Here is a 27288-nt window from a genome sequence, read left to right as displayed (position 1 = left end):
AGGGCATTTCTGGCCAAGAGAAGTCTACTAGTATTACATGTAGATCTTAATTTGAGGAAGAAATTTATGAGAATGTGAGTTTGGAGCACAACATTATATGATAGTGTAATATGGATTGTGGGAAAAACGGAACAGAAAAGGTTCGAAGCATTTGAGGTGCTGCGCTACAGACGAATGTTGAAAATTAGGTGGACTGATAAGGAATGAGGAAGTTCTGTGCAGAATTGGAGCGGAGAGGAATATGTGGAAAACACTGACAAGACATCAGGGAATAACTTCTATGGTACTACAGAGTGCTGTAGAGGGTAAAAACTATAGAGGAAGACAGTGATTGGAATACATCCGTCAAATAATTGAGCAAATAATAAGTTACAAGTGATACTCTGAGATGAAGAGGTTGACACAGGAGAGGAATTCGGGACAGGGTTCATACAAAAAAGTTGTGGACTGTTGTATTCGAGGAATACAGCGTATCATTTCAAAACATGAACAAGAAAGAACATGAATATGGTAAAGAAGTTTTTCAATCATTTAAAGATGTTTTAGTGTACCATTTTCAAAAATGTATTTACAGTAAATGGAGTGATAACAATCTCAACAAAAATTATATGTTAGAAAACTGCCAGTTTACAGACAAAGCTGAAGTAAGGGTAATCCATCGTTATGTTCCTTACATTATTTGCTGAAATTCCTCCACTAAAACCCGTGCTAGCATTTGTTCTTGTTGGTTTTCTCTGGGATTGTGCTGAGAGGCCGGGAAGGACTAACATGATGGGCTTTATCATGCCGTGCCATTCTGTGTGCAACAGCAGCCACGTGAATGTAAAACAGACATGGCAGCATGCCATTTAGATGTCTGCTTGACGTTGGTGGAATGGGTCTAAGAGGCTTAGATGTTCACTTGGGTCACTGGTTTACAGCTAGTCTCTACATGTTTCAAAGGTGGTGGTGTTAAAGATTACTTTTCAAAATGATCTATAGAAGTAAGAAACAGATAATAGGGGAAACAATGAACTATAAATTGTGGCAGTGTTATGTGCAAAGTTCTTTTTTTAAAGATGTGTTACTCGGATAGCACAACATTGACTTTGCATTTAATTTCATGTTACTGCTCTGCATTTCACTTGCAATTAAATGTTTCTGTATCAAGCATCTGAGATGTTTTGTGTTAATTTTTTACTCTCACCAGGTGGTTTTAGAGAACTCATGTCGAGCAGATGAACACGAGTGCCCATTTGGTCGTACAAGTGTGGAACTGTGCAAGTTGCTGTGTGAAGTTCTACGAATAGGAGAACCACCTAGTGAACAGGGGCAAAATTTTCATCCGATGTTCTTCACGCATGATCATCCCTTTGAAGAATTTTTCTGTGTTTGTATTGTGCTGTTAAACAAGACATGGAAAGAGATGCGTGCAACAACAGAAGATTTTGTTAAGGTACTAATGCTTCTCTGTTCTCCAGTTACTCTGTGTTTGTGCTGCCATTTTGTTTCCTAATTCAGTATGTTCAGAGAATTTTATAGTTCTTGTTTTATGAAATGATATTTATTGTGCAATATGCCTGATGCTATGTTGGTCTGTTCAGTATAGTGCATATTTCTCTTTCTTGCTTTATACGTTGTCATAATGGTTATATACAGGCTGTAACGAAAGGTATGTCCAAACTTCCAGGAAACATTCCTCACATATAGGGAAAGTAAGTATGATATGGGCATGGGTCTGAAAATGTTTTATTTCCATGTTAGAGCTCACTGTCTACCTCTCTTCATAACCAGATTAATAATTGGAAATGCACAAAAACAGAAAGTACCAGTGTTACATGAAGTGGTTCCTTACGTGACATGTTCAACATACTCTCTTGGTTACTGTATGAAACACCTTCCTACATGAAATGCTCAAAATACCCTCTGCCTCTGTTAGCAGAGACACATGCATAAACCCACCATCAGATTGAATCTTTGATATGCTGATGTATCCCTGGGGGAATGTGTATTGTTTCACAGCTGTCCACACTGCAGGCACAAAGACTGTACACCTTGTTCCTGGGTTTCATACACAAGGGCTTTCAAATGCCCGCACAAATAAAATTCTAGTTTGTTCTAGTAGAACAGGTAGACTAATCTCTAAGAAAGCATGAAAAGTTTCTCCGTTGAGCCTGGGTGGAACAACATGACGGCATAAAAGGCACCAGTGCCAGCCCAAATGCTGACAGAAAAGCTTTGTTGGTGATGTGATTCTCAGGGATACATTAGTGATTCAGCGTGATGGCAGGTCGATGCATGTATCACTGCAAATGGAGGGCATTTTGAACATTTCAATTAGGAAAGTGTTTCAGTCTGTAACCAAGAGAATATTTTGAACATTTCATGTAAGAAAACATTTCATGTAATGTCAGTAGATTCTGTTTCTGTGTGTTTTGCATGGTTAATGTGATTATGAAGCAAAGTAGAAAATGAGGTCTGACATGTAAAGAAAATATTTCCAGACCCATGTCCAAATAACAAATTTTCCCCTTCTATGTGTCAGGAATGTTTCCTGAAAGTTGGACATATCTTTTTGTTATACCCTTATCGGAAAACAAAATAAATGGCCTGGTTCCTGTAAATGTAATTAAAGTTCAGTCTCTATTGTTGACTGTATCTTAGCAAGCTAAAGCATTCCAACTATTCAACATTTAGAACAGATATATTCACTTATCTTAAAGACAGCTGAAATCCCAGTAGAACTTGCAACAGCAAAGAGATAATCATTTTGAAATAAAGCTTATTTGCTTAGAAGGCACAACATTAGTAATACTTGTGAATGCCTGATGGCTTAATGCGTGTCTCTTTCCTAGTAACACCCTTTGTTTCCTGCCAGAGATATAAGATTTGAACCATTCTGCAGCATTTCCTGTTACACCATAATATTCGAATTTACTTAAGAGGATATTGTGATTTACACAGTCAAATGCTTGCAATATTTTGTCTAATGAATTAAGTACATTTTCACTGTGTGTGTAGATAGCCTTCTCAGTATCAGAACCCTTTAGAAATTCGAACTGCGACATTGACAGTATGTTATATGTGATAAGATGGTTATAAAGCCGATTGTACATTACCTTTTCTAAACTTTTTGAGAATGCTGGCAAAAGTGAAATTGGACGGAAATTTGATGCTATTTCTTTATCTTCCTTCTTAAACAGTGGCTTAACTTCAGCATATTTCAACCATTCAGGAAATATTCCACTGACAAAAGACTGGTTACACAGCCAGCTTAATATGTTAATTAACTCAAAATCACATTTTTAATTAACTTTGTTGATATTTCACCATAGCCACTAGAAAGTTTTTGATTTTAAAGATTTTATGATAGACATTACTTCTGCTGGGGTAGTGAGGGTCCAATTCACATTATGGAAGTTATTTGAAATGTCTGGTCTGAGGTATCCCATGGCAGCATCTACAGAACCTGACAACCCCCACCTTTTCAGTAACAGTTATAAAATGTTTGTTAAAAAGTTCTGCAACACTATACACATCTGTCACCAATGTATCATTTACTCTTAATGCTATTGGCCCCTCTTCATGTCTGGATCTACTGGTCTCCTCCTTCACTACATCCCATATTGTCTTTATTTTGTTATCTGATATGACTGTCTTTTCCTGCAATATATTTGCTTTGATGTCCGTATTACAGTCTTTAATATTTTTCAGTATTTCTTGTATTGTACTATTGCATAAACATCAGAACTGTTTTGGAGTGACAGATACAGTTTTCTTTTTGTTTTACAATATACCTCTATTCTTTGAGTAATCCATGGCTTCTTTGTAAACTTTGCACTAACCTTGGTAAGTTTTACTTTGCACTAACCTTGGTAAGTTTTGGGGGAAAGCAGTGTTCGAATAAGGTAAGCACTTTATTAGCAAAAATGTTATATTTTTCATTCATGCCATGAGAACTGTAAACATCACTCCAGTGAACGTCTCTGAGGAGTGCCCTAAAATAATCAATTTTTGGCTTATTGATTACCCTCTTGAGTTCAGATTTAACATACTTTATATCCTGTTCAGTATTAATATTTAACAGAAGGAACTGCATGTCATGGTCTGAGAGGCCATTGACTATTGGTTTTGTAATATAATTTTGTTCACTGAACTTTTCTATAAAGATATTATCAGTGGCTGTTTGTGAGCAATTGGCTACCCTCGTTGGGAACTTTACAGTGGAAAGTAAGTTGAATGATAGTGTTACTAACTCAAATAAGTTCTTATTGGGGAGAGTCTTTAAGGAAATCTACATTGAAGTCACCAGCAACCACTATTTCTTTGTTTTTGGTTGTTAAATGGGCCAGTACACCTTCAAGATGGTTTATGAACAGATTAAAGTTACCTGCAAGTGCTCGATATACATTTAATATTATGAAGGATTTTTTATGAAATTCTGCTTCTGTTGTGCATGCATCCATATGCTGTTCTAGGCCAAATATATGAATGCCTATTTTCTTAAATTTATGACAGTTCCTGGTGAATGTGGCAACTCTACCTTTCTCCATTTCTGCTCTACAAAAGTGAGAGGCTAACCTAAATCCTGTAACACTTAACAGTTCTATACCAGTGGTTGCATGATGTTCAGAGAGGCTGATTATGTCAGCTGGATTGGAGGACTCAGATTCATCTGTGCAGATAATTAATTCATTAATTTTATTTCTCAGTCCTCGAATATTTTGATGCAATAAAGATAGCTGACATTTCACATTGACTGAGTTAAAATTGGGTAGAGTTGAAATGTCTGCTGATTGTTGAAAATTGTTAATCAACAGCTGTTTATGCTGATGTAATGAGCTAGAACTATGTTTTTTGGCTTCTTCAATGTTTTGCATTCCTAAGCAGGCAAGAAATATTTTCTGTTATGTTTATGTTCTATGAAAAGGGAGTATATCAGCGCAATAACAGATATCATCCAGTAGGTAATACAATGTACAGAAATAGTATCTTAACAGCTACTTCTCTCTGTTGATGTATACCCTGACGGTTTTTACACCTTACATTGTTCTTCTTCATAATATTACCTCAAGAATGTGATAGTTTGATGATTCACGACTCACTTTCTTTCAGGAGTGCTAGTTCTGCAAGGTTCGCAGGAGAGCTTCTGTAAAGTTTGGAAGGTAGGAGACGAGATACTGGCAGAAGTAAAGCTGTGAGTACCGGGCGTGAGTCGTGCTTCGGTAGCTCAGATGGTAGAGCACTTGCCCGCGAAAGGCAAAGGTCCCGAGTTCGAGTCTCGGTTGGGCACACAGTTTTAATCTGCCAGGAAGTTTCGGTAGGAAGACTGCTGGAAAGCAATGCATTTATTTTCAAACAAAAGTGAGAGTGAGCCTGCAGCCACTTGGCCTTAAATTGGCTGGCTAAGACACTGTTCTTCCCCCCCTGAACCATGGACCTTGCCGTTGGTGGGGAGGCTTGCGTGCCTCAACGACACAGATAACCGTACCGTAGGTGCAACCACAACGGAGGGGTATCTGTTGAGAGGCCAGAAAAACGTGTGGTTCCTGAAGAGGGGCAGCAGCCTTTTCAGTAATTGCAGGGGCAACAGTCTGGATGATTGACTGATCTGGCCCTGTAACACTAACGAAAACGGCCCTGCTATTTTGGTACTGCAAACGGTTGAAAGCAAGGGGAAACTACAGCTGTAATTTTTCCCGAGGGCATGCAGCTTTACTGTATGATTAAATGATGGTAGTGTCCTCTTGGGTAAAATATTCCGGAGGTAAAATAGTCCCCCATTTGGATCTCCGGGCGGGGACTACTCAAGAGGATGTCGTTATCAGGAGAAAGAAAACTGGCGTTCTATGGATCGGAGCGTGGAATGTCAGATCCCTTAATCGGGCAGGTAGGTTAGAAAATTTAAAAAGGGAAATGGATAGGTTAAAGTTAGATATAGTGGGAATGAGTGAAGTTCGGTGGCAGGAGGAACAAGACTTCTGGTCAGGTGACTATAGGGTTATAAATACAAAATCAAATAGGGGAAATGCAGGAGTAGGTTTAATAATGAATAAAAAAATGGGAGCGCGGGTAAGCTACTACAAACAGCATAGTGAATGCATTATTGTGGCCAAGATAGATACGAAGCCCACACCTACTACAGTAGTACAAGTTTATATGCCAACTAGCTCTGCAGATGATGAAGAAATTGAGGAAATGTATTATGAGATAAAAGAAATTATTCAGGTAGTGAAGGGAGACGAGAATTTAATAGTCATGGGTGACTGGAATTCGACAGTAGGAAAAGGAAGAGAAGGAAACGTAGTAGGTGAATATGAATTGGGGCTAAGAAATGAAAGAGGAAGCCGCCTGGTAGAATTTTGCGCCATAACTTAATCATAGCTAACACTTGGTTCAAGAATCGTGAAAGAAGGTTGTATACATGGAAGAACCCTGGAGATTCTAAAAGGTTTCAGATAGATTATATAATGGTAAGACAGAGATTTAAGAACCAGATTTTAAATTGTAAGACATTTCCAGGGGAAGATGTGGTCTCTGACCACAATCTATTGGTTATGAACTGTAGATTAAAACTGAAGAAACTGTAAAAAGGTGGGAATTTAAGGAGATGGGACCTGGATAAACGGACTAAACCAGAGGTTGTACAGAGTTTCAGGGAGAGCATAAGGGAACAATTGACAGGAATGGGGGAAAGAAATACAGTAGAAGAAGAATGGGTAGCTTTGAGGAATGAAATAGTGAAGGCAGCAGAGGATCAAGTAGGTAAAAAGACGAGGGCTAGTAGAAATCCTTGGGTAACAGAAGAGATACTGAATTTACTTGATGAATGGAGAAAATATAAAAATGCAGTAAGTGAAGCAGGCAAAAAGGAATACAAACGTCTCAAAAATGAGATCGACAGGAAGTGCAAAATGGCTAAGCAGGGATGGCTAGAGGACAAATGTAAGGATGTAGAGGCTTATCTCAAGAGGGGTAAGATAGATACTGCCTACAGGAATATTAAAGAGACCTTTGGAGAAAAGAGAACCACTTGCATGAATATCAAGAGCTCAGATGGAAACCCAGTTCTAAGCAAAGAAGGGAAAGCAGGAAGGTGGAAGGAGTATACAGAGGGTCTATACAGGGGTGATGTTCTTGAGGACAATATTATGGAAATGGAAGAGGAGGTAGATGAAGATGAAATGGGAGATATAATACTGCGTGAAGAGTTTGACAGAGCACTGAAAGACCTAAGTCGAAACAAGGCACCAGGAGTAGACAACATTCCATTAGAACTACTGACAGCCTTGGGAGAGCCAGGCCTAACAAAACTCTACCATCTGGTGAGTAAGATGTATGAGACAGGCGAAATTCCCTCAGACTTCAAGAAGAATGTAGTAATTCCAATCCCAAAGAAAGCAGGTGTTGACAGATGTGAAAATTACCGAACTGTCAGTTTAATAAGTCACAGCTGCAAAATACTAACGCGAATTCTTTACAGACGAATGGAAAAACTGGTAGAAGCTGGCCTCAGGGAAGATCAGTTTGGATTCCGCAGAAATGTTGGAACACGTGAGGCAATACTGATCCTACGACTTATCTAAGAAGAAAGATTAAGGAAAGGCAAACCTACGTTTCTAGCATTTGTAGACTTAGAGAAAGCTTTTGACAATGTTGACTGGAATACTCTCTTTCAAATTCTGAAGGTGGCAGGGGTAAAATACAGGAAGCGAAAGGCTATTTACAATTTGTACAGAAACCAGATGGCAGTTATAAGAGTCGAGGGGCATGAAAGGAAGCAGTGGTTGGGAAGGGAGTGAGACAGGGTTGTAGCCTCTCCCCGATGCTATTCAATCTGTATATTGAGGAAGCAGTAAAGGAAACAAAAGAAAAATTCGGAGTAGGTATTAAAATCCATGGAGAAGAAATAAAAACTTTGAGGTTCGCCGATGACATTGTAATTCTGTCAGAGACAGCAAAGGACTTGGAAGAGCAGTTGAATGGAATGGACAGTATCTTGAAAGGAGGGTATAAGATGAACATCAACAAAAGCAAAATGGTGATAATGAAATGTAGCTGAATTAAATCGGGTGACTCTGAGGGAATTAGATTAGGAAATGAGACACTTAAAGTAGTAAAGGAGTTTTGCTATTTGGGGAGCAAAATAACTGATGATGGTCGTAGTAGAGAGGATATAAAATGTAGACTGGCAATGGCAAGGAAAGCATTTCTGAAGAAGAGAAATTTGTTAATTTTGAGTATAGATTTAAGTGTCAGGAAGTCGTTTCTGAAAGTATTTGTATGGAGTGTAGCCATGTATGGAAGTGAAACATGGACAATAAATAGTTTAGACAAGAAGAGAATAGAAGCTTTCAAAATGTGGTGCTACAGAAGAATGCTGAAGGTTAGATGGCTAGATCACATAACTAATGAATAGGTATTGAATAGAATTGGGGAGAAGACGAGTTTGTGGCACAACTTGACTAGAAGAAGGGATCGGTTGGTAGGACATGTTCTGAGGCATCAAGGGATCACCAGTTTAGTACTGGAGGGCAGCATGGAGGGTAAAAATCATAGAGGGAGACCAAGAGATGAATACACTAAGCAGATTCAGAAAGATGTAGGCTGCAGTAGGTACTGGGAGATGAAGAAACTTGCACAGGATAGAGTAGCATGGAGAGCTGCATCAAACCAGTCTCAGGACTGAAGACCACAACAACAACAACAACAACAACAACAACAACAACAAGACACTGTTGTGACCTCCTAACTGGAGATGCTGTTTATTCACTACTTGCAGCGATCCCTTTGAATGAGGTCATTCTAAATGGTGAGTATTCACTCAGGAAGTGCAGCATTTATTTGCTGGTATGGGCTTGCCAATCCTGGCTGTCATGAACTGGGGTCTGGTGAGTGTTGCCAGTCATCTATTACTGTAAGCCCTAGCATGCTTCACTGAGCATTTCACAGAGAAACACCTGGAGGTCCTCACATATTTGAGACCTGGCATATTTTTGATTGCCTCAACGTAGTCCCCTCTTTAATATGGACATCTTCTAGGTAAGTGACAGAAGATTGAAAAAATTAACATTCAGAAAAATCACACAGACCCTACCAGACAGAGCCACAAAAACCTGATGTAAATTTCCTAAATGTTCCTTGTTTGTATGATTTGTAATCATGAGGTCAGCAGGATAATTGATACGTTGGGAATATCTGCTATCAGCTGTTATAAAAACCTTTGGAAACTAGCAGATTCACTTGTGACCCCAGATGGCAACCTATTAATTTGATGATAAGGGTTGACAGGTGTACTTAATATCAAGAGTTTCTTCAATTTTTTGGCTTATGCAAGCTGTAAATAGCCTGTGCCAGGTCAGTTATTATAAATAACTGATCATTTGCTAATTTGTAAAAAAGTTCATGAACTTCTATTTGCTCACAGACAGTAAGTTAAAAGTTGACATACATGAGTGGAATGTCCCAGGCTTATGTACACCCACTAAGGGAGAGGCCCATTGTCTAAAAGAAATAGACAAAAGAATTCTCTGTTGTTCCAGCCTGTCTAATTTCAGTTTCACTTCATCCAGAAGGGCCAACGGAATATGGTGAGCTTCAAAAAATGTGGTCTGAAATTCATGGTTGTCATAGACCAGTCTCAAATAATGTCACAAATTGGGAACATAAAGTGTGAATTTCTTCACATAGCACTGAAAGCTAAATGATATTAACTGTGTGGTGCAGAATAGGAAAACCATAAGCTGAATAAGTATCGTCAAGTAAAAACATATTTTCTTCTGATGGTGATCACAAGAAATGGCATGGTCCTTGTCACTTGTTTATACTTGTTAGAGAGCTCTGTTTGGTCTAACAACAGAATTTTATCACACCTGGAAGTCCAAAAATTTGAAATGCATACTGTCCAAAGGTGGAACACCAATACTAAAGTAATTAGATTGATTTATCACAGAGGCAGACTCTATATTGGCATTCCTGGTTTCTTTGTGTAACAGCATTTGTTGTGGAACCACTGTACAATCCCTTCATGTAATGTTGTTGATCTGGATTGTGGGAACACAATGGCTGGGTGCAAGTTGAACTTCCACTAAGTGTCCCTTATGAAAACACTTTTAGCTTTTGGTATCATAATGATGGATGTAAACTGAAATAGGCAGGCTAATTATGCATTAATTGTAAACATTACATCCTATATCTCTGAACAACATGAGGTGGAGTAGAACAGGGTTGGTTGGCTGCCACTGGGCGAGACATACATGTTACCTTTTTTGTTTTTAACCTGCTTTTTTCTGCAATCACTGTTACACAAGTAATATTTTCTGCGTTAAAATTGAAAGGAAAGTTTTGTTGCACTTTGTCAGTCGTTTCTGCAGTTATTGTAGGTAGTTTAAAGTCAGTGGAAAACATTTAGTGGTTGGTTAGGGAAATTTAAAAAGTACAACTGACATGCTTCACCTCTGCTAACAACAGATCAGACTGGTGTAAGGCCTGTTAGCATTCATCTGTATTCAGAGGCAAGATGAATGGCAGTGTCCGTTTTTAGATTAGATTAGATTAGATTTACTTTCATTGCAATTGATCCATAGTGATGAGGTCCTCCAGGATTTAGACCATGTCAGGAAAACAATAATACATGACAAATATTTACAACTAAAATTAAACTTTCAGTGAATGATAGGCACAAGTACTTGTAAGGTTACATTTCCTACTAAATCCTTGAAGATTTACAGACCATGAATTGATGCTTCCTGTGTCTGGTTTAGGTTTACAATGTTGCAGAAATTCTAACCATGCTGTGACCACAAACATTTTAGTAGGAAACCAGTAAATGCCCAGTTCGTTAAAGAATCAAACTCTCTTGCATAAAACAGCTTCAAACATCTGATTACTTTACAGATGTGTTAATATATTTGATGTCAAGCATCTAAGTAGAAAAATTTAAAAAAGGTTTGAAATTGTGCTTAAAGTATGTTGAAAGTCACTAAGTGCGCTCATGAAACACTGAATGAATATAGTCTTCATGGTTATCATTCCATATTAAGCAAATGCAAGTTTTTCACATATCTCAATGTTTATGATATTATATCTCCTGAACTGTGTGTTGTACAATGATATACTTTTTTTGGTACATCAATTGATATACATAGATACTGTCTGCAAATTATGTTACAAATAGAGTGGGTAGTAAAGAAGTAATAAATTAAGTTTTTTTTTTTTTTGCGGGGGGAGGCGGTTTCCAGTGCGAAAAAGTTTCATAAATGTTTGAAATTATGTGTAAAGTTTGTTGAAAGTTGCTAAGTGCTCTCATTCTCAAGTACAGGATGAATAAAGTTGGGTATTTGTGCACTGTCAGTTGTGCTTCCTCAAGACAAACACACAGTTTCTAGCTGTAACATTGTCTTGTTTGTTAAAGTTTTAACATAAGATTATACCTCTTAATGAGTAAATTATCACAGCATTTTAAATATGACCAGTAATTACATGAAGTATTGAAAATCAAATTTTTGTGCCTTCTGGAAGCCATTAGATAAGCAACTTGCAAGTGGGACCAGGTTCTGGGACAGTTGCTTAACATAATAGATCATTCTGTTGACGAAGTGTAAATGTCTGAAAGAGGTAACTCTGAGGGTTCTACCAGCAGGTCGAATTTTTACATGAGATAATACAACTAGGGGTTGCTGGATAGCAAAAAAGCCCACTACCGCTGTCAGCACTGAACATCACTTGTTCGGAAATGTAATGCTATCTCAGTCCTCTTGTGCATTGTTTAAACTGGAGTAGCTGGGAGGAAATGTAGCTGTTGAGGAGCAAGCTGATCAAATGTTTTGGTATCTCATGTTGATGTACCTGCTGTTACCACAATTTCAGAAATTTGCATCCATCGTAGCTGTGCTATCCAATGGAAGTGGAACTTACTTTGGCACAAGTTTTACATTCCCAAAGTTAGACCATAAAAATCATGTGTTCACTCTTTGTTCAATACACTCATGACACACAGTTCATAAGATATACTGACATTGTTAATTTCCCATAACTACACTGAAAATACTCAGAATTAACAACACTTGAACTGCAGTGGTAGAAATCACATGTGGGCGAGGCTGAAATTAGTCAGATGGTCAAATGGTATCACAGCTTGTCAAAGTAAGAGGGATGTTCATTAAGTAATGCAACACATTTTCCCCCTGAGAGTAGGTTGGTTTTTGTTCAGGATTCCACTTCACCGTGTTATATTCCTCACACTTTTGGCTACAAAACCCTATTTTTCAACATTACATCCATTCAATGTGACAGCCTTATGCCTCCTTACTGGGAGGGCCTGTATGTTTGTGTGGTACCACTCTACTGGTCGATGTCAGAACTAACGTCTTGCCGCATCGATAACCTTCTGCTTTCCATGGAGTGCATTCTTCATTGGGCCAAACAGATAGAAGTCAGAAATTGGGAGATGCATGCTGTAGAGTGAGGAACCCAGTGGGCACACTTCTTTGAGTACCCAACTGTGGACAAGTGTGTCAGTACTACCAACAGAGATGTCCAGTTATGTATTAATATGTTTGAGTGTGAGCCATTGATCACCTCAAATGAAAGTGTTGCACGTTCCAACATTGCAGGAGCCACAGCTGTCTTCTGGGTGGCACACTTGAGATCAGACAGGTTTACGCGACCTTGCTGCGATGATGACAGATGCTTCGCCCAACAACTCGCTGTGCTTTTGTTCACTGCCAGGGCTCTGTAACATTCTGCAAACACCTATGAATATCTGTAGTACTCTGGCTTTCCACCAAAAGAAACTCAATGATAGCTCTCTGTTAGGAACGCTCCTCCATTACAGATACCATTTTGAAGGCTACGTACAGCGCAGCCACATATTTGAACTGCATGAAAGTAGAGAGGCTGGAGCAGGAATATTCCATGACGTCGCACAAAAAATTCCATATTTTCCAACCAAAATTGGTGGAGAAAAAAAAAGTGTTATCACTTATGAAACGTCTCCCATAGACCTTATAATGGTAGGCAGAATGTCACTATAATTACGTGTCAATTACAGATACATGAAGAGTCCAAAGTCTAGTACGGAGTAATCAACCATAATTCAGTGCACTTTGAAAAGAAACACATTAGCTTTAGAATAGAAGTGTGAATGAGCCTGCAGCCGCTGACCTTAAATCAGCTGGACACAGGCATAAGAGATGGGGGGCAGCATTACAAATATTTCCTTATTAACTTCTGAACTAAAGAAAAAACTATATGATATTATCAGCTCAGATTTACCCCATTATGACCAAATTTTGGGTTGTAGCATAAGTTCATAGTGTTTTTCCATAAGTTTAATAAATGTAATGGATACACGCAACAGAGACTTCACTCGTCAGTAATATATACTCCTTCACTGTTTACAATGGTCTGCCAACACTGGGGTAACTTTTTGATTTCATGATTGTAGAAATCACATGGTTTTGTGGCGAAGAACTTGTTGAGCCATGTTCAAAGTGCATTTTCATCCAGGAAGAAAGTTCCTTGAAGGTCATAGGATAGAGAACATAAAAGGTGAAAGTCTGAGGGCGAAAATCAGATGAATAAGGTGGGTGCTGAATCACTTCCTAACCCAACTCCTGTATAGTGTTTTTTGCCAATGCAGCAGAATGTGAGCGGGCTTTATTGTGGAGTAGCATCAATTCACGCAGTCTTCCTGGTCTTTGTTCTTGGATTGCATCTCCAAGACATCTCAGTTTTTCACAGTAAATGTCAGCAGTGATGTTGCTCCTCAGGGAAGCAATTCATAGTGTATCACACTGTCACTGTTCCGCCAGATGAATAACATTATCTTTTGTGGATGTGTGCAGATATTTATACGGACAGTTGCTGCTTTGTTTGGGCTCAACTATTCCCTTCTTTTCCTTATATTAGCATAAAGACACAATTTCTCGTCACCAGTAATGACACTGATAGGAATGGTCAGTGTTGTTCATGAGCCAATTGATGACGAGCAAGCAGAGATGCACATATGGCTGCTCGATGATTTTTGTGATTTTGGCTTAAAGCATGTGGTACCCATACACCCAATTTTTGAATCTTTCCCATTGCATATAAATGTCCCATATCAGTGGAATAATCACAGTTCATCACATTTGCCAGTTCTTCAGTACAGTGACGTGGATCATTGTGTATTAATGCATTTTAACAATCTTCATCAAACTCCAAATGTCTTCCAGAATGTGGAGTCACTAATGTCAAAACAATCCTCCTTAAGATGAGAAAACCATTTTGTTGCGATGGTCTGTCCAGTGGCATTATCCCCATATGTGGCACTAATGTTTCCAGCCGTCTCCACTGAAGTCAGCCCTGTATTGAACTCAAAGAGAAGAGTATATTGAATATGTTCAGATTTTTACTCTTTGTAATCCATTCTCTAGCACCCACAGCTCCACTTACTATTTCCAAATGACACTATATGAACTCAAATAACAATACTAAACTACAAATAAAAATTAACAGTTGATAAATAAAACCACAGCAACTGAAATACCACCATCCAGTATTAAAACACTACAAACTTATGCATCAGTTTAATACTTGTCTTAATATTTGCAGGATATTGAAATAAAAAGGAGGATATGTACTTTATCTTCATTCAGAAACACTTTAGTTCAGCTCTACTCACATCCTCCTCAGGTGATCAGAACTCTCTTATCTCTTTTGCCCATCATTTTTAGGGTTCCATGGCTCGATCTGTAAAAATTGGCCCCTTTTTGTTGCTGTTGTGGTCTTTAGTCCAAAGACTATTTTGATGCAGCTCTCCATGCTACGCTATCCTGTGCGAGGCTTTTCATCTCCAAATAACTACTGCAACCTAAATCTCTCTGGACGTACGTACTGTATTCATCTCTTGGTCACCCTCTTATGATTTTTGCTGCCCATGCTTCCCTCCAATGCTAAATTGGTGATCCCTTGATGTCTCAGAATGTGTCCTACCAAGCAATCCTTTCTTTGTGTCAAGTTGTGCCACAAATTTATTACCTCCTCAGTTCTGTTCATTACTTCTTTGTTAGTTACATGATCAACCCATCTAATCTTCAACATTCTTCTGTAGCACCACATTTCGAAAGCTTCTAGTCTCTCTCTTTATCTAAACTGTTATCAGCCATGTTTCAGTTCCATACATGGCTACACTCCAGACAGGTATCGTCAGACAGATATCTTCAGGAAAGACTTCCTAACACTTAAAACTATATTTGATGTTAACAAATTACTCTTCTTCAGAAATGATTTTATTTCCGTTGCCGGTCTGCATTTTATATCTTCTCTACTTCAGCCATCACAATTATTTTGCTGCCCAAATAGCAAAACTCATCTACTACTTTAAGTGTCTCATTTCCTAATCTGATTCACTTGGCATCGTCTGATTTGACTTCATTCCATTGTCCTTGTTTTGATTTTGTTGATGTTCATCTTATATCCTGCTTTCAAGACACTGGCCATTCCATTCATCTGCTCTTCAAAGTCCTTTGCTGTCTCTAACAGAATTACAGTGTCATCAGCCAACCTCAAAGTTTTTATTTCTTCCAAATTTGCTTTGGTTTCTTTTACTGCTTGCTCAAAGTACATACTGAATAACATTGGAGATATGCTACAACCCTTTCTCACTCCTTTTGTAACCACTACTTCCCTTTCATGCCCCTTGACTGTTATAACTGCCATCTTGTTTCTGTACAAATTGTAAATAGCCTTTTGCTCCCTGTATTGTACCCCTGCTACCTTCAGATTTCAAAGAGAGTATTCCAGTCATTGTCCTCTACAAATGCTGAAAATGTAGGTTGTTTTTAGGTATGCCTTTCCTTAACCTATCGTCTAGGATAAGTCGTAGGGTTAGTATAGCCTCATGTGTTCCTACATTTCTCCAAAATCCAAACTGGTCTTCCCTGAGATTGGCTTCTACCAGTTTTTCCATTCTTCTGTAAAGAATTTGGTTAATATTCTGTGACAATGACTTATTAAACTGATAGTTCACTAATTTTCACACCTTTCAATAACTGCTTTCTTTGGAATTGGAATTACTATGTTCTTCTTGAAGTTGGAGGGTATTGTGTCTGTCTCATACATCTTGCACACCAGATGGAAGAGTTTTGTCAAGGCTGGCTCTCCCAGGGCTATCCGTAGTTGTGACAGAATATCTTCTGCTCCCAGAGCCTTGTTTCAACTTAGATCTTTCAGAACTTTGTCATATTCTTCTCGCAGTATCATATCTCTCATTTCATCTTCATCCACATCCAGTTCCCTTCCTATAGTATCACTTTCAAGGTCATCTCCCTTGTGTGGACACTCTATATACTCCTTCCACATTCCAGCTTTCTCTTCTTTTCATTGGGTTGGTTTACTATCTGAGCTCTTGGTGTTCATACAGCTGCTTCTCTTTTCTCTAATGGGCTCTTTAATTTTCCTGTGGGCAAAATGTATCTTTCCCTATGTCCTCTAGCCATTCATGCTTAGCAATTTTGCACTTCCCATCAGTCTCATTTTTTAAATCTCTATATTCCCTTTCACCTGATTCATTTTTAAATTTTCTCCTTTCAACAATTAAATTCAATATCTCTTATGTTGTTCAAGGATTTCTAGTAGGCCTTGGTTTTTTACCTATTTGGTCCTCTGCTGCCTTCACTATTTCATCTCTTAATGGTTCCCATTCAGCTTTTGCTGTATTTCTTTCCCCTGTTCTTGTCAGCCATTGCCTAATGCTCGCTCTGAAACTCTCAACAACTTCTGGTTCTTTCAACTTATGCAGGTCCTATCTCCACAATTTCCTACCTTTTTCATGTTTCTTCAGTTTTAATCTACAGTTTATAACCACTAAATTGTGGTAGAGTCCACATCTCCCCCTGGAAATGTCTTACAATTTAAAATCTGGTTCCTAAATCTCTGTCTAACTATTATATAGTCAGTCTGAAATCTTCCAATGTATCCAGGCCTCTTCAATGTATACAACCTTCTTTTATGACTTGTAAATCAAGTGTTAGCGATGATTAAATTATGCTGTGTGCATAATTCTACCAGATGGCTTCCTTTGTCATTCCTTCCCCCTAGTCTGTATTCAAATACTATTTTTCCTTCTCTTCCTTTTCTTACTACCGAATTCCAGTCACCCATCACAGTTAAACTTTTGTCTCCTTTAACTATCTGATTAATTTCTTTCATCTCATCATACGTTTCTTCAACCTCTTTTTCATCAGTGGCACTAGTTGCACGTAAACTTGTTCTACTGTGGTAGGTGTCGGCTTTGTGTCTAACTTGGGTACGATAATGCATTCACTATTCATAGTAGCATTCATAGCAGCTTTCTCGCATTCCTGTTTTCTTATTCATTATTAAACCCACTCCTTCATTACTCCTATTTGACTTTGTATTTATAACTCTGTATTCACCTGACCAGAAGTCCTGTTCCTCCTGCCACCGAACTTCACGAACTCCCACTTAAACCGATCCATTTCTATGTTTAAATTTTCTTGTTTACATGGCTGATTTAGGGCTCTAACATTCCAATCACCGATCTGTAGAATGCCAGTTTTGTTTCTCCTTATGACGACATCCTCCTGCGTAGTCCTTACAAGGAGATCTGAATAGGGGACTATTTTATCTCTGGAATATTTTACCCAACAGGATGGCATCTTCACACAACCATACAGTAGAGCTGTGTATGCATGGGAAAAATTACTGCTGTAGTTTCTCCTTGCCTTCAGCCATTTGCTGTACCAGCACAGCAACACTATCTTGGTTGGTGTTAGAAGGACAGATCAGTCAGTAATCCAGACTGTTGCCCCTGCAGCTACTGAAAAGGCTGCTGCCCCTCCTCAGGAGCAATATGTTTGTGTGGCCTCTCAAGAGATCCACTCCATTGTGGTTGTCCCTACAGTACAGAACCCGTATATGGTCGCTTTGTTGTCCATCCATCTGTCTGTCTGCTAAGAAATATTTTTCTCAGAAACAGGGACACTTATCAAGTTGCAATTTATGTCGCATATTAAGGTCTGTGGTCCCTTGATTGTGTAAATATTGTAAGCTTCTAAGAAAGTGCAATCAAAAATTTCAGCCATTTTTGTCACATTTTTTGATGCTCAGAAAGTCACTCGTCAAAATCTATAGGGTGCTTCTCGTTGATCTAGAATCGTGTAATTTGGCAAGAAGCAAGAGTTCACAGTACAAGTAAAGGAAAAAATCTGAAAAATTGTTACACTGTATTTATATCACGTGAAAATATGTTTTGCCATTTGAACATACATTGCATTCATCATCCATCAAAAGTATAATACAGGGTGTTTCAAAAATGACCGGTATATTTGAAACGGCAATAAAAACTAAACAAGCAGCGATAGAAATACACTGTTTGTTGCAATATGCTTGGGACAACAGTACATTTTCAGGCGGACAAACTTTCGAAATTACAGTAGTTACAATTTTCAACAACAGATGGCGCTGCAAGTGATGTGAAAGATATAGAAGACAACGCAGTCTGTGGGTGCGCCATTCTATACGTCGTCTTTCTGCTGTAAGCGTGTGCTGTTCACAACGTGCAAGTGTGCTGTAGACAACATGGTTTATTCCTTAGAACAGAGGATTTTTCTGGTGTTGGAATTCCACCGCCTAGAACATAGTGTTGTTGCAACAAGACGAAGTTTTCAACGGAGGTTTAATGTAACCAAAGGACCAAAAAGCGATACAATAAAGGATCTGTTTGAAAAATTTCAACGGACTGGGAACGTGACGGATGAACGTGCTGGAAAGGTAGGGCGACCGCGTACGGCAACCACAGAGGGCAACGCGCAGCTAGTGCAGCAGGTGATCCAACAGCGGCCTCGGGTTTCTGTTCGCCGTGTTGCAGCTGTGGTCCAAATGACGCCAACGTCCACGTATCGTCTCATGCGCCAGAGTTTACACCTCTATCCATACAAAATTCAAACGCGACAACCCCTCAGCGCCGCTACCATTGCTGCACGAGAGACATTCGCTAATGATATAGTGCACAGGATTGATGATGGCGATATGCATGTGGGCAGCATTTGGTTTACTGATGAAGCTTATTTTTACCTGGACGGCTTCGTCAATAAACAGAACTGGCGCATATGGGGAACCGAAAAGCCCCATGTTGCAGTCCCATCGTCCCTGCATCCTCAAAAAGTACTGGTCTGGGCCGCCATTTCTTCCAAAGGAATCATTGGCCCATTTTTCAGATCCAAAACGATTACTGCATCACGCTATCTGGACATTCTTCATGAATTTGTGGCGGTACAAACTGCCTTAGACGACACTGCGAACACCTCGTGGTTTATGCAAGATGGTGCCCGGCCACATCGCATGGCCAACGTCTTTAATTTCCTGAATGAATATTTCGATGATCATGTGATTGCTTTGGGCTATCCGAAACATACAGGAGGCGGCGTGGATTGGCCTCCCTATTCGCCAGACATGAACCCCTGTGACTTCTTTCTGTGGGGACACTTGAAAGACCAGGTGTACCGCCAGAATCCAGAAACAATTGAACAGCTGAAGCAGTACATCTCATCTGCATGTGAAGCCATTCCGCCAGACACGTTGTCAAAGGTTTCGGGTAATTTCGTTCAGAGACTACGCCATATTATTGCTACGCATGGTGGATATGTGGAAAATATCGTACTATAGAGTTTCCCAGACCGCAGCGCCATCTGTTGTTGAAAATTGTAACTACTGTAATTTCGAAAGTTTGTCTGCCTGAAAATGTACTGTTGTCCCAAGTATATTGCAACAAACGGTGTATTTCTATCGCTGCTCGTTTAGTTTTTATTGCCGTTTCAAATATACCGGTCGTTTTTGAAACACCCTGTAGGTGAACATTACTGCATGTGAATATAAAATGTAAGTTGTAGTCATGTTTTAGTAAATAAATAATGTTTTATTAAATTTTCTCCCTCTCCATGTATATACTGAAGTCCCCAACTTCGTACTTTTTGTATATCCGAACTACTTTACTACAGATATTGATATGGCCTCGGAATTCCTGGCACCAATATCTTGCAACTATTGATATTGATAACAGCAAAAATCATTGAGATTCTCAATTCCCAGGATGGATGAACTATGTAAACACGTAATTAAGTTTGTATGGAACCCTCAGTGTGAGTCCTATTAGCAATTGGCCAATTTTTGCATGGGGCAAGCTATCTCCTTGTTGCCTCTTTTTAGAGACTTACACATACCTATTGTACCTCTAACATGTCCTGCTCTGTCTAAGCATATACATACAAGTTCCACTTAATATGAAATCTAGTTAAATTAAAGGTCTGATGGTATTGACTTCATCGGCAGTAGGAAAAGATTCCTGTACACATTACTATTTAGTTTGTAGAATTTTTCGTTCCCTGTTACCAGTAAGGCAATTCAGAGAACTTGGTTTTATGTATGTAGGACATGTACTGCTGTTTAAAACTGATCATTTTTGGACCTTGTTATTCAACTCTGTTAACTATTTGTAACTGGGCCTGCTACATGAGAGACAGTTTCTTCTTGCTTGGCTGCACTAAATATAGTGAAGCCCAACCTTCTTATTTCTCCAGCACTGCTGGTAGATATGGCTGTACCTTCAAAAAAAAAAAAAAAAAAAAAAAAAAAAAAAAAAAAAAAAAAAAAAAAAAAAAAAAAAAAAAAAAAGGTCATTGTACTTAAACTGCCAGTTAGATAATTTCTCTAAGCTCCCGTTTGTACCGACAATGATGTCAGAGTCCGCTAATCCTAAACTTGGAAATGGCTTCAAGAAATTTAACAACTCACAGCTAAACGTGAAAGTTGATGTTGTAGAAAAGTCACACAGAAGCATTGTGTACTCACTTGATTGTGATTGAGGTCCTCTTCCTGAATGAATGCGGAAGTGTGGGCTTCACATATGGAATGTATGTGAAAAGAAAGGAACATTACTTAAGTATCACTTAGAACTGTATATGAAGAGAAATTGGTATTAAGTCCTTCAAAAGGAAGGTTTATTATTAGCACACGTTTTGACTTGTGACAGTGTTTCATGAACTTGTCATAATTATTAGGAGATACAAGAAAATAACTTCATCAGAGAACAGACAGGAGTGGAGGATGTAATTATGATTGTAATGAAAGTGAGGTGGAGGCAGGTGGGACAGGTAGCTAAGTGAATAGATTGATAAGTGGAGCAATGCTGTTTTTTACTGGATTCGAAGGAATGAATTAACTCTGAGATGATGACCTAACGGAAGATGTGTAGATGTCAGTAGAAAACCTGCAAAAGCGGCACTAATGTATACCACTGTAGGCTCTAATGCATAGAAGTAGACCTAGAGTAGACTTATACAGGGTGTTACAAAAAGGTACGGCCAAACTTTCAGGAAACATTCCTCACACACAAATAAAGAAAAGATGTTATGTGGACATATGTCCAGAAACACTTAATTTCCTTGTTAGAGCTCATTTTAGTTTAGTCCACCTACTCTCAATGGCGCACGTTATCATTATTTCATACGGGATACTCTACCTGTGCTGCTAAAACATGTGCCTTTACAAGTACGACACAACATGTGGTTCATGCGCGATGGAGCTCCTGCAGTCCCCAGTCGAAGTGTTCGTACGCTTCTCAACAACAGATTCGGTGACCGATGGATTGGTAGAGGCGGACCAATTCCATGGCCTCACGCTCTCCTGACCTCAACCCTCCTGACTTTCATTTATGGGGGCATTTGAAAGCTCTTGTCTACGCAACCCCGGTACCAAATGTAGAGACTCTTCATGCTCGTATTGTGGACGGCTGTGATACAATACGCCATTCTCCAGGGCTGCATCAGGGATTCCATGTGACGGAGGGTGGATGCATGTATCCTCGCTAACGGAGGACATTTTGAACATTTCCTGTAACAAAGTGTTTGAAGTCACGCTGGTACGTTCTGTTGCAGTGTGTTTCCATTCCATAATTAATGTGTTTTGAGGAGAAGTAATAAAATGAGCTCTAACATGGAAAGTAAGCGTTTCCAGACACATGTCCACATAACATATTTTCTTTCTTTGTGTGTGAGGAATGTTTCCTGAAAGTTTGGCCTTACCTTTTTGTAACACTCTGTATACACCAATAGGTCTTAATTGGTGGCTGATGATGATGATGATGATGATGATGACAACGTGAAGAGATGGAGACATATTGAGAGCAATAGAAACTGTTTTTTGCCAGTAAAGTAAGAAAGTGATCTGTCAACACTGACATAAATTCTATGCACGTCAGTAATGTAGTCTTCTTTATTATTGTAATTATGTTGCAAATGTAGTATGTTGATGATTACTTTTAAGTTCGAATATTCAACTGCAAACACTGTTGTTACTTAAATCTAAATTTTTGTTCCAGTCAGACTCAAAGCTTTAAACCAGTTAGATGATTTGAAAGCCTAGCTAATTGCCACAACAGACTTTATTGACCTTGAGTGTAGTGCAACCAGTAATGAGTGAAAAAAAAGTTGTTTCTTTAGAACATACACTTGCCAGTAAAATTGTAAGAGTAACTGCTCATTTCATTATCCACTGTGTTTAATAACATGATGAATGTAACACAATTTGTTCGTCAGACACAAGCTCTCCGAAGTGATGCAGAAATTTGTAATATATTTATTTAAACTTGTAAAATGCTACATTGTAGAGAAATCAGTCAGAATTCTTAGAAAATGGAAGAGGAAATTGAGTAAAGACTGAATGAATACCTAACATGTTTTTTTAAATATAGTGGGGGACATGGGGGGGGGGGGGGGGGGGGAACGGGCAGTTGCAACTGGAAAGAGTTTACATGTGCAACTCTGGGCTTCATCACATATAGCTTGACAGAAATGTAAGAAGCAAAGGAAACATATTTTCTAAATGAATTTCTTGAATGAAGAAACCTTTGTTGTAGTGAGCATGACAGACTTTATCTGCAGACCAAATTTAAAATGTGGCTTCGATACTACTTATCAGTCTATAAAATTCATTTATCATGTTCAAAGAATAAATTGCATCAACAAGTTGGAAGAGCATTTTTATTAGGTTTACTTGTTAGATGCTGGAGCTATTGCTTTTTGTTTATGATGACCTATAATCTTATGCTGTGGACGCTGCACAATCTTAAACTTTTTCTTGAGGGTTTATCCACTGACAACCTTGGTAGTAAAACAATGCCTGGTGCAGCAGTATTGTAGTAGCTATGTTAAATTTGCCATGCTGTACTTGACCTTTTAGTGTTTGAAAAACTGGTGAAGCAATTTCTGGTCGGTAATGGTAACTACCAATGACTGCTTCTATGAAAAAGTTCACTGTCTACAGTGAGAATAGATGTTGAACATGAAGACCAAGCATGGCTAAGAATGGCCACTCTGTGTGAGATGATGAGTGCTGTTGTCCCCTCTGCATATCGTCTCTGACTGAGACAGCCTATGTACTGTGAAGCACTTGCTTTGTTCAGTTCGTGAATGCTACTTTCACTAACATTCAAGAAGTCATGACTGTATCAATTACATAATTAAGTTGTTGTCCTAAATCTTTGAGAATCATTTTTGTATAACACTCTTGACTCATGTAACTCTTCAGGCTTTTCCGGCGATCTATTGACATCTTGGGTTGTCGGGTGTTCTGCCGGATATTAGCGTCGTACAGACCGTAGATGAAACCCCCAGGAGCGGGTTTGGTGGGTGCGGACCGCAGAGGGAACACCTAGAACCGCAACGGACGGAAAACGGAGCAGCAACGCTCCAGCAGGTCGCAGGGAATGGGTGTGGACCACAGAGGAAGCGCCTGCAGCCGTTGGTGAAGGGGGGAAGGCCATAGGCATAAATACTGGACCAGGTCCACTCAAGGAGCAGTCTCAGGTCGCACCTGATGAAGGTCACGAGCTACATGACCGAAATATCGTGCAAGTACAACGCTGATATCCGGCAGAACACCCGACAACCCAAGATGTCATTAGATCGCCGGGAAAGCCTGAAGAGTTACATCAAAAGTCTCTATGGGGAGGAGATGTATCAGAATATCAAGAAGCTGGACAAACTACGGCAGAAGAAAGGGAAGATGCTGAGTTCTCTCAGTTTTTTGCTGAGATGTCGAGATGGAGAAGTGGTACCAGTATTTGCCAGAATTAAACATCACATCAACTCCAGAGCGGCGAACAAGATAAAACGCAGAGGCAGCATGGCACTGGTGAGAGAGAGTATTCGAGATATGTGCCACAGGTTAGATGTTGTGGCCAGGGAGCTGTTACACATTCATCTGTACATGGCAGCCTCCTTAACAAGAGAAGATTGGGATTGGGTAGACCGTGCCTCCTGGTCTTTAGGTGAGTGTGCTAGAAGGAATGCCTCATCTTGCCAATCTGCAAAGTTTGACCGCATGAGTAAGAAAGCACAGCAGATGGAAGAGACACGCACTGTGACGAATCTGAGTGGCATACAGTTTGATGATACAACCTTAAAGGTACTCAGCAAGGGTCTCAACTTTGCTATGACCCCTAGAAACGTACCCATTTCAGGTTTTGTCAGTGCAGTAGAGCAAGTTGCAGCCGCACTTCCACCTAATGGGGCAGAGGAAGTCCGCCGAGAGACCTTCAGGGCCCTCACCAAGGGCAGGCCGCCGAAATCAAACATCACAACCGAGGAGAGGCTTGCACTCAAGAAACTACGGGAAGACAACAGCATTGTGGTACTGCCAGCAGACAAAGGGAACTCCACTGTCATCTTGCAGTGGGTGGATTATGATCATCTTGCAGTGGGTGGATTATGATGAGAAAGTACGCCAACTTCTGGAGGACCCTGCATACAGAATTCTGGAGTGTGACCCCACGGACAAGGTGGCCAAGAAGACTAGTGCTCTCTTGAAGGAAACAGGGATGCACGATAAGATCATCAGACAACTACGGGAAAAAGCGCCAGTGCCACCTAGGCTGTATGGTCTGCCTGAAATATACAAGGAGGGCGTGCCCCTACGTCCTATTGTCAGTAATATTGGGGCACCTACGTACACAACAGCCAAGTACTTGAAAGGTCTCCTGTCTCCATATGTGGGGAAATGTATTCACCACATCTGCAACTCAGAAGATTTCCTGCAATGCCTCAAGCAACTGCACATCACAGATTCGGACATCATGGTTAGTTTTGATGTGGTATCGCTGTTCACCAGGGTCCCACTGAAGGACTCACTAGAACTGATTACAGAGAAATTTGACGGTGCTCTGTTGGACCTGTTCAGTCATACACTGACATCCACGTATTTCCTGTACAGAAACCAATATTACGAGCAAACTGAAGGTGTAGCTATGGGCAGCCCACTGTCCCCTGTGGTTGCCAACATGTTTATGGAGAGTTTTGAGGAGAGGGCATTGGCGACAGCCACATTTAAACCCGCATGCTTCTTTAGGTATGTTGATGACGCCTTCATGATCTGGCCACATGGGATGGACAGGCTCAATGAGTTTCTTGAACATCTTAACTCATGCCACCCTAATATCAAGTTCACCATGGAACTGGAGAAGAATGGCCAGCTGCCATTTCTGGATGTACTGGTCCAGAGGAAAGCAGATGGATCAATTGGCCACAGTGTGTACTGAAAACCAACACACACTGATTTATCTCTGCAGGCCAGCAGCTGTCACCACCCTGCACAGAAGAATGGGGTTCTGAAGACTTTGGTCCACAGAGCACATGCCCTGTCAGACCAAGAGAATCTACCTATAGAGGTAGAACGTCTCAAAACAGTTTTCTCCAAGAATGGATACACGGACAGACAAATTGAGAGGGCACTCCAACCAGCCACTATACCACAGGTTCCTGAAGAAGACCAAGATGAAGCAAAGAAGGTGGCATATCTGCCCTATGGTGGCTCTGTTTCTGCCAGAATCAGTAGGATCCTCTGTAAACACAATATCAAGTGTGTTTTCTGTCCATCCAACAAGATCGGGGAACTGCTGGGGAGTGTCAAAGACGACCTGGGGTTACGAAAACCAGGGATTTACAATATACCTTGTCAATGTGGCATGTCCTACATTGGTCAGACGACAAGAACTGTGGAGATCAGGTGCAAAGAACATCAGAGGCACACTAGATTAAGACAGGTGACTAAGTCAGCCATTGCTGAACACTGTCTAGAACTAGATCATGCCATGAAGTATGAGGATACCAAGATTCTAGCACAAACACCCAGATTTTGGGACAGTGTTATAAGAGAATCGATAGAGATTAAAATGACTGACAATCTTATGAACCGTGACACAGGGTACCAGCTAAGCAGAGCCTGGGATCCGGGTCTGGAATTGTTAAAGGAGCAACGGGGCCAGCTGCAACACTACACAAACAGAAGAACCAGAGACATGGAGATGGAAAACGAGCCCCTGACAGATTGCCAGGCGCACCAGACCGAAGATGGATCACCCAGAAGTGGGACTGGTGGGCGCGGACTGCAGAGGGAACATCCAGAGCCACAGCGGACGAAAAACGGAGCGGCAACACTCCAACAGGTCGTGGTGAGTGGGCGCGGACCGCAGGGGGAACGCTTGGTACCCCAGACCGTAGATGAAACCCCCAGGGGCGGGTTTGGTGGGCGCGGACCGCAGAGGGAACACCTAGAACCGCAGCGGACGTAAAACGGAGCAGCAACGCTCCAGCAGGTCGCAGGGAATGGGCACGGATCACAGAGGAAGCGCCTGCAGCCGTTGGTGGAGGGGGAAGGCCATAGGCATAAATACTGGACCAGGTCCACTCGAGGAGCAGTCTCAGGTCGCGCCTGATGAAGGTCACGAGCTACATGACCGAAATATCGTGCAAGTACGACGCTGGTAACCGGCAGAACACCCGACAACCCAAGATGTCACTCTTGACTCATGTTGAGTTGATGTAGCCCTAATGTAGTGAAGAAAGTAATTTTGTGTCCATACTTAGCACCCATTTACAGATATTTTAATTGTTGTTTGTTTTCTTTCTTAGTTAAGAAATTGAGTGTATTTGAATGCTATTTTCATCATACTCTAATTATTGTAACTCACAGATTTCCAGTGGTTTATTTTATTTACTCAAATCGTAAGCTTACACATAGGGTTCTACAAATTTACAATTGCAGGTAAGGAAATAGAATGAATTTATGTATATACACACACATACAAAATTGAAATGAAAAAGCCTTTGCCCAGAAATGAGCAGGTTGCAAGAGCCGGGGTAACATAAACACTGACACAGGTATTTCTTTGTCTGCTCTTCTCAACATTCACATACTGTTGTCCCTTGTAAGTATATGTATTTCATTAGTTGTCCTTAGGTTTGCCGATGT

At 40.1% G+C, this 27288-nt stretch overlaps 1 protein-coding gene across 1 annotated transcript in view; it reads left to right on the top strand.

Annotated features, from left to right (window-relative positions):
- LOC126092308 (engulfment and cell motility protein 1) overlaps positions 1-27288 on the top strand; it is a 58530-nt gene that overhangs the window by 9483 nt on the left and 21759 nt on the right. Inside the window, exon 3 of the mRNA XM_049907833.1 lies at positions 1190-1435. Within this exon, the coding sequence (XP_049763790.1) occupies positions 1190-1435 (246 nt within the window). The remainder of the gene's footprint in view (positions 1-1189; positions 1436-27288) is intronic.

This window comes from Schistocerca cancellata, chromosome 7, assembly GCF_023864275.1.
Source record: "Schistocerca cancellata isolate TAMUIC-IGC-003103 chromosome 7, iqSchCanc2.1, whole genome shotgun sequence".
In the NCBI taxonomy this organism is placed as follows: domain Eukaryota; kingdom Metazoa; phylum Arthropoda; class Insecta; order Orthoptera; family Acrididae; genus Schistocerca; species Schistocerca cancellata.
The sequence above is the reverse complement of the archived record's forward strand: the minus strand, read 5'-3'. Positions and strand labels throughout refer to the sequence as shown.